General features: G+C 43.9%; 1 protein-coding gene across 1 annotated transcript; it reads left to right on the top strand.

The window, feature by feature from the left end:
* Positions 1 to 263: 263 nt before the first annotated feature.
* LOC119649138 (ribonuclease P/MRP protein subunit POP5) lies at positions 264 to 8,723 on the top strand. Its single transcript, XM_038051145.1, has 3 exons — positions 264 to 415; positions 8,213 to 8,453; positions 8,516 to 8,723. The coding sequence occupies exons 1-3, from the start codon at positions 396 to 398 to the stop codon at positions 8,690 to 8,692; spliced, it is 438 nt and encodes a 145-aa protein (XP_037907073.1). The 5' UTR covers positions 264 to 395; the 3' UTR covers positions 8,693 to 8,723.
* Positions 8,724 to 9,286: the final 563 nt, after the last annotated feature.

Raw genomic sequence — 9,286 nt, 5'->3', positions numbered from 1 at the left:
GTCGGGATGAATTGCACAACTTGCGTGGAGGATGTGTCATGTTTACGATGACTGCGTGCGTTTAATTATAACAACAGTTCCCGGATTTATGGAATGACTCCTTTGCTTTATTTGGACTGCGAATAGACAACAACTCCTTCCACTCGTCCCTCCTTCTGCTTGTAATCCGCTGACAAGTGCATCGCCGGCAGGTGACGTGAGGACCTTTGCAAATCAGAAAGTTTGTTTACTTCGTGGAGGGGAAGTATCGAGGTGTTTGCCTTCGATGCCGATGGTTGTTATCATCACTGAGCACGTGGTGTATGGCCAAGGTATCTAAATTGATGTAACTGTCAGAAACAGTTGATGTTTGTTTATTGAGTTCGTCAACAATTACAAAGTAAGCGTGAGGTGAAATGGTGCGGACAAAAAATCGGTGAGTTAAAACGAGCTTGAAGTCGAGCTCGCTTGAACTGTCGTCGCAATTAGTGGCTAAGTTGGAATATTTTTGAAGGTGTTTTATTTCATCAACGCCTTGAAGAGAAACAAACTGTTCCATGCAGTCTCCGCAGTGGCTGCAGAGTTGCTACTTTTTTCGTCTGTAATTCCCAAGGAGTGAAAGAAGGGGATGATCGTTAAGATTCCAAAGAAGCGTACACGTTTGGGTGATGTATGATGTTGCTTTTTGGCGCCAATTCTGTTAAGAGAGTCCAGCGTTGCAACACTTTGATACCAACAGGGTAACCGAGGCTGTCGACCAACCAAACGCCTCTAACAGGTTTGCCAGTCTTGAATATCACACTCTCAGATCACAGGTGCTCAGAGGCGGCGGCGAGGAAGACCGGCCGAGGTGAACCTTAATAGTGGTGGCACCGGGAGACGCTGTACTCACTTTGTCTTGCCGGCCGTGATGCAATAAGCGAATGCTCCAAAGGCCTAATCAGGGCGATCAGACCCGAGTCTGCACGGGGACTCATCTGAAGTGGCGAATTGGTCACCAGGGGTATACTGGGAACCGAGATAGCCCCTGGACTCTCATACTTCGGGTGAACTCCCGTCGTATGTGAGCACAGCTCGGTTATTTGCGGTTGGCCCCCTAGTGGGAGTTTCATGGGGGTTGTTGGTTATGCTCAAGCGAGAGGAGACCTTCGGGCATCGGTGTGGTGTTGCGTTTCAACACGGGTGCCATACTCCTTAGTTCGGTTGATGTTTACGTAGATCTTGCATCCACCAGTATGATTGCTAAGCCATGCATTTAGTATAGACTGGTACCGTTGTTGCTTGTCTCAGCAGGGCTCTGATTGTCGTCACAAAATCAATCCGTGTCTTAAGAAGACCGTGGGATTAAGTCGTCCAGACAGGTGTTCACGTTAAACTCTCAAGGACTCACACTAAGATCACAGACGCATTGATTTCGTAATGGGTATAGATCCACCTTCACCCACTCCATTTCGGAATCCGCGGGAGACAGATTGGGCGACGTATAAAATAGGACTGAGCGCCGAGTCACGATCCCTAAGAAGCGCATCAAATTCATTCCTGGAATTGAGAAGACAACCACGATGATCACTACTAGCATGAGAGAAGCTTTCGAGAAAGCTATCCACTCTAGACGCCAAAGAAGGGAAAACACCATGGTGGAACTCGGATTTGGCAAAATAGAAGAGAACGACAAGGAAGCTCCTTAATCGTGCTCTGAATTGTGGCTGGAATCGCTATAAAGAGGCACAGAAGGCTCTAAAGAAGAGCATAAGATTGACTGAACGGTCATGGAGACACTTTTGCGAAGAGACTAACTCTCTTGAGGCAACCTTAAAGCTGAGGTGAACGTAGCCATAAGTTGGGTTATTTACGTTTACAGAACAGGGAGGTACACAGAAAGCGATGAAGACAGCATCCGAAATCTAATGACGGGGCCGACAGGTGCATACAGCCCTCAGCCGAAAGACTGGAATCTGTCATGCAAAGTAGTATAACTGGAGCGAGTAAAATCAGCATTTAACTCGTTCCATAGATGCAAGTCCTGCAGGTTCAGATGGCATCATTCCTGCGCTAGTAATAGAGAGAATGGATGCTCTGGGTCTACATATTCGGCATATGTATCGTGCATGCCTAGCACACGCTTATATTCCAATTACCTGGCATGATGTGAAGGTGATATTTATTCCCAAACCAGGGAAATCCACCTACACCATTGGCAACACGCCTACCAGAAAGACAAATCCACGGAGACAGCTCTCCATGAACTCACGGCAAAAATTGAAAAGACAATGTCCGTATTCATGGACATTGAAGGTGCCTCCAATTATGCCTCGTTCGCGGCAATTTGTTATGCGGCAAGATAGCATAGAATCGAACCGCTGCTAATCAGTTAGATCCTTCACATGCTAGAATGGAGAAAAATCCACATATTGGTCGGCCAGAAGTCTATTGAAGCAGGATGTGTTAGGGGCAGCCCATAGGGAGGGGTTCTCTCTCCTCAGTTATGGCTCCTAGTAATGGATACCCTGCTTGGCTCCTAGAGGACAAAAAAGTCTTCGCGCAAGCATTTGCGGACGACCTAGCCGTAATAATTACCAGCAATTTTGCGAACACATTATGTAACCGCATGAATGCAACTCTGCAAGAAATCGACATTTGGTGCCTCCGCAATGAACTCACGTTGAACGCTAGGAAGACTGGGCTAGTTATGTTCATTTGGAACGACAGGTGGGGCAACTATACGCTACCTACCTTAGCAGGGGTGGAAATCCAGCTGGGACAAACAGTTAAGTATTTAGGAGCATATTTTAACTCCCGGTTAACGTGAAAGCACCATATCCGGGAACAATATCAGAAATTTTTTCAGATTGATCTGGTGCTGTAAGAATGCAATAGGTAAGACCTAGGGACTTTCATCAAAACGGATACATTGGATGTATACATCTGTAATAAAACCCATTTTGATGTATGCTTGCATCGTCCGGTGGCCGAGATTGAACTTTGCCAACAGCAAGAAGTGCTGACGCAGGTTCAGAAGCTCGGTGGCGTTAGTATTACTGCAGCAATGACCACTATGCCGACTGTGGCAATTGAAGCTATCATAAATCTACACCCACTTGGAGGTGAAACGGAAAGCAGGCAACGACCCTGATAGACTCGATACCATTGGGGTGTGGAAACGTGGGCAATCATACGGTCATGCGTCTATCTGGAAATTCATTGACAAACATTTTGTAGCTCTGATGCCGATCGATCATATGGTTTCCGGATTCGTCTTTGAAAAGCCATACACTGTCGTAATCACCAAAAGAGAGTCTTTTCACATTACAGACTTAATAATCTTCACCGACGGGTCAGTCATGGAGAGCGGATCGGGCGCAAGGGTGTTTTCGAGGAATCCGATTATGGAACTGGTCGGACCCCTCGGAAAATTGGCCATATTCCAGGGGGAGATATATGCGATTTCATTGGCAGAAGAATGCCTGCGACAAAAATGGAGAGGTCGTACCATTCGAATCTGTTCCGACAGTCAGGCAGCATTATCAGCACTAAACAGCAACGACATATCAAGTCAGCTGGTGTGGAGTTGTCATCAGGTGCTACTGAAACTTGGCCGACTGAACGAAACATTCCTGATGTGGGTGTCGGGGCATTCAAACATTGCTGGTAATGAGGAGGCTGACACACTGGCTCGCCGAGGGTCTGGATCCACAATGGTGGGGCCAGAACCAGCTCTTGGAATCCGACCATCTACTATCAAGTCTACTCTGAAGGGTGAAATTGCAAGGATTCACGCAACCGAATGGAGAAATTTGGACTCTTGCCGGCAAGCGAAAATCCTTGTGAAGAAGCCTAGGGCCACTAGAGCGGCATTTTTGTTGTCCCTTAAGAAGTGGGACATGAAAACCCTAGTAGGGCTTTTGACGGGACACTGCCCCTTAAACTACCATATGGAAAAGATTGGGGTAGTGGTTTCGGCTGTGTGCAGCCGATGTAAGGAGGAGGAGGAGGCGGCCCTGTACTTTTTATGCAGCTACCCGGCCTCCTTAGATCTCAGACGAAGACACCTTAGGAAGGTCTTCTTCAATGGAGAATCTGCACACTCTCTGCCTCTGGAGAATATTCTTAGTTTCGTGCCTTAGGCGGTAAGCTATTGAATAGGCAATTTACGGGGATAGAAAAATGTGCCTAACAATATCCAGTGCCCGGAGCTGCGGCTTCCACCAGTAAACTAAAGTAACTAACTTGCCAGTCGTGAACACCGACTGCGTGAGATAATATATGTAACCGGACGCCACGTGCTCGGGCTACCCCGAATGCTAGCTGTTCGGCGAGGTGTGGGTCGGGGTTCTTGGTTCTCACATATTACCTCCCTGTCAGGACACAGATTTTATTACGTGCCTTGGCTCAGGAGTTAACGAAACTAAACCCACCCGGGGTAAACTGCTCTAATAGCGATGTGAAGTCTCGAGGCGGATTGATACCATCGAAGATTCCAATCCCAAAGGAGCTAAACTGCCAAACGGCCTTAATAAGGGAGGGGACTAAATAAAAAAAAACTCCACGGGCGCGGGATGGACGGGGAAGGATTAGCTCTGAGCTGACTCTGACATCTACGCGACGAGTGGCACCCGTCTCCCTTTCCTCTTCATGGGTAGCCAGATGTTATGGTGGCCCTAACCGTTCGCCTCCTGCCGCTGCAAATATAATGGAGGTACCCTAGATAAATGGAAGGACTGGGGAGCTTAGAGCAAAAACAACTTAATTAATTCATATTTGCTTTTATATTAAATTACGTTAGAAGAAATCGTTTTTAAGGTTTTGTGTTGTATTAAAATCAGTTCAATGTCTGTCTATCACACCCAATGTTCTCAGAAACGACCGAGCTGATTGTTACTAAATTTGGTGAGAACATGTGGTCTGCGTATCCTTTTATATGCAACGAGTGGCGCCATTTTGTGTTGAATTTTAAGGGGGGCTCCCCATACATGCGTGTATAGAGGTTTCATTATACTCCACACAAAACATGCAGGCCGTGTCCGTAGATATCCCTAGCTTCCCTAGGTGATAGTTTAGTCGACAGTGACCAGTGAGAATTCACACTATGTTTCGTCGATTGCCGATAAGCCCTCTGGAATGCTTCATTCCTGGTAGGCCCACCCAGTATAGTTTCCTCAACCGTTCCTCTTCATTTTTTAATGTCATAGCCATGAAACCGTTTTCGATTCCACAGAAGGGTTCTGGCCCGTGTAAAGGCGTCCCTGCTCCCTTCTTGGCTAGTTCATCCGCTGCCTCATTGTATTCAAGGCATTCCCATATCAGTTCAGAATTTACCTGGTTAGACCTAAGTGCCTACATCGTTGCTTGGCTGTCGGTGAGAATAGTAATGTTCTGCCCCCTGTAGTTCCTTTGAAGATTAAAGGATGCACATACGTTTATGGCGTATATTTCCGCCTGGAATATGCTAGTGTACCTACTCATTGGCTTACCGTGGACCAATGACACCGGTACCCCCTCCCTTTGCTGTGAGGGATCCGTCAGTGTACCAAGTAATCGGTTGCTAGTTTAAGCCGTATGTCTCAGCTACGCTCTCCCAGTTTACCTTGTTACTCCAACGTGTTGTAAACTTCTTATCAAAGTGAAACCATGTTATCGCTTGATATCAGTAATTCCGGATACCGCCTAGAAAGAATATCAATCTTCCTTCGGTTTAGGCAGTTCCCCGTCTCATTGGTACTCCTGGCCATCCTGAATATTGCCCTGCTTGCCTGCATCTGTATGTGCAGGTGGAGATGGGTTAACCCCAAAAGGACCTCCAGGGATGCTGTTGAGCATGTCCGCATTGCCAAACTGATACACAATCCGGTTACTTTCCCATACCATGAAGATAACGGTATTCGCGAAATCGTTAAAATAACCGTGAATCAAGCCGGATTTGTAAAGAACGGTGGAACTACTAACGCAATACACGCTGCGTGGTTACTCATGGAGAAACACCGTGAGAAGGATCGCCCTGTTTGCATTGAATTTCTGAATTTAGATAAAGCGTTTGACCGTGTGCCACACGAATTTATCTGGTATGCTCTACGACAACGCTTAGTGCCAGAAGAACTCGTGCGCTGGGTTCAATTGCTCTACCACGATCCGAAAAGTAAAATTCGAAGTGTGGCGGGTGTATCAAAACCGCTTCGGGTCTCTGTTGGTGTTCATCAAGGAAGCGCCCTCTCACCACTCCTCTTTGTTCTTGTTATGGAGACCGCTACACGGGACATCCAACGTTCAGCGCCTTATACACTGCTTTATGCAGATGATGATTTTCTAGCGTCTAATAGCCAAAATGATTTCGAGCAACTTGTCCAAAAATGGAATGATCGCCTCATGCAACACGGTCTCAAATTGAATCTAAATAAAACTGAATTTTTGACGATCGATCCCCATGAAACAGGCACAATCACTGTCAGTGGCAGTGACCTACCCAAAACTGAGCGATTTAAATATCTCGGGCCAATGGAGAACTACGTTATGAAATTGTTTCACACATTATCGCAACCTGGATCAAGTGGCGTTCCACAACTGGTGTTCTTTGTGATCGACGTATCAATGAACGTTTAAAATCTAAAATTAACTGCAATGTTGTCCGCCCTGTCGCTCTCTATGGTTCTGAGTGTTAGCCAACCATAAAAGACAATGAACGGCGTCTTGCGGTAATGGAGACGAAGATGTTGCGTTGGACTAATGGCATAACACGTTTTGATCAGATCCCAAATAAGGATATCCGCGATCGATGTGGAGTTGTATCTATCGATCGTAGAAAAATTGCGAGAGAAGCGTCTTCGATGGTATGGTCATGCAATTCGCGCTAACGAGAATTCACTTGTTAAAAGAAGGCCGACCGAAACAACGATTGATACGCTGGATGGGGATGGGATGGGGATGTGGCCCGGTGATTGCATCCAGATCAGGCATTTGATAGAGCCAAATGGCGAAACCGAACACGACGAGCTGACCCCGCTTATGAACGGGACAAAGGCTGAAGAAAAAGAAGAAGATACCGTTCTTGTACAAACATGTACTCGTATATTAGCGGCATCTCGAAGCAGACCACGTGATTAAACCGGACCCAGGTACTGTTTTTGCAATATCTTAAATCACATTTGAATTAGATTATTGGTTTTATGGGGTTATTCTCTTCCGGTTGTGTTAGCTGGACTTTTACAAAGTTACAAAAATCGGTTTAATGTCTGAATGTCTGTCTGCCTGTCTGCCTGTTTGTTTGTCTGTCTGTCCGTTTGTCAAACGAAATTTAATTCGAAACGACTGGAGCTATCGCCACGACCCTTAGGTTTATTTTAGAAGTACGAAACATCAGTATAAGTGATAATATAAGACACAATTCTGGAAAGTTTGAATGCAATCCAACTATTACTGATAAAGTTATAGAAAGTTAAAATTCTGTATTCCACGTGAACTCATTGTATTCTAATGGTTTTAAGTCCGCCATCTACTAATGGCTGGCCGCATTGATTTGAGAAGCAACTCGCTCCGCCATTAATTGTGGCTAGCTGACATTTACAACACTTCGGTCGGTTCAAAATAATATTTGCGAATTGTCTTAAAAAAACAAAAACAGTCGTAATTGTAAAAAGTTTAATGTTTACATTATGAGTAGGTTCAAATATGATGGAAGGCGCGCCGTTTTTATTTTAAGGAATGAGAAGCAAATGTTTTCTTGTGATTTGTGAAAAACTAAATTTTTTGAGTTATGCCTTTAATCCTTTAATATGTACATACGTATATCTGAAAGTTTGGAAGTATATGAAGGAATATTTTGAACTTATAGATATCTGCAAAAAAACGTGCATAGAAGGTTTCTCACATAAAATAAACACAAAACCTTTATACCTGAAGGTATTCCGACTTGTTTTATGGCTAGTTACTTTTTGTTGGGCTATATTTGAGGTATTATGTATAACAAACCAAGACATTGATATCTATATTACGGTGAAATGAATAGTCTGGCATATTAAATGCATTAAATTACATAAGAAATATGTACACAAAACCTTTTGCACTTGAAGCGCTGAACTTCTGGTTTCCGATTTGTTTCATGCTGCTTCCCTTCCTGTTGAAATCAGTGAACCCTTTTTTCCTACCAGCCCCTTCTGAACGCTTCGGGTGATCAATCTTTGCCATTTACAGGATTTTTATCACGTTATGCTTACCTTTTAATAAATATTGTGCTGTTTTGCAGGTACATCGTAACTCAAATTATCCCTGAAAAATCAGTGAGTGCAGCTGCAACGTTTAGTGACGCTGCAATAACAAAGTCGATACGAAACAATGTTCAAAAATACTATGGAGATTTCGGATCAGGATCAATAAATGTTGGTTTTCGGATAAAGTATTGCAATGAGAAGACGAAGGTTACGATAATACGATGTCGTCACGGTCCGCATCGATTTATAACTAGCATTCTTCCATTAATGACAGTGGTATGTATCCTTTTTTGAAGCATTTGAAGTACATATCTAAGAAGATGGATTTTGTCTTTTAGATCGGTGAACATCGAGCAAAATTTCGTATTCTATACATAGGAGCCACCATAATGCAGTGCAATAAGTTCATCGTTAATTTCCAGAAAGACTGCCTTGATCGAGCAATTGGAGATATTGAGTCGGCAAAGGATAGGATAGATTTTATAAAGAATATTATGGACTTTAAAATGGAATGAGTAATAAACGCATTACTTTGTTCCATATTATGTATCTTTTTGAACTATTCTTACGCACATTTTTCCTGATTCCTGGAATGAGGCCAGCTGAAAATATATGCACGACAAGCATAAGATATGGAACAGACAAGGACTCTCGTAATACATACATACATGCATGTACGTCGATCAATTGTCCTAGCATCTGGTGAAATGTTGACTTAAATGAACAATCTATTTGCAAATCAATGTGTCATAAGAATTCCAGGAATTAGTCCCAGACTGACTTTCCACTCTGTCTGGTTGATATGTTTTCAGGACGATAAACAGCACGTAAGCAAATATTGTCACTTCACGCCATGTCAATCATCTCGGGACACAGGACATCATCCTGCGGCTTTTCTTCGAACGGCCTTTTTTCTATCAAGTAATCTGCTTTACTGAAATGTTGGTAGTAAAATAAAACGATCTTGATGAATCATTGACTATGTCAATCATCTGTGAATAATATATGTGCGGCACTGCTGTAATAACTGGGTTTTAGTCACATATGACGTTGATATATTCGTCATTTAAGAATATTGGTCGTATCCAGACGTGAAGGTGATATGGATA

Source organism: Hermetia illucens, chromosome 2 (genome assembly GCF_905115235.1).
Source record: "Hermetia illucens chromosome 2, iHerIll2.2.curated.20191125, whole genome shotgun sequence".
NCBI lineage: Eukaryota > Metazoa > Arthropoda > Insecta > Diptera > Stratiomyidae > Hermetia > Hermetia illucens.
The sequence above is the reverse complement of the archived record's forward strand: the minus strand, read 5'-3'. Positions and strand labels throughout refer to the sequence as shown.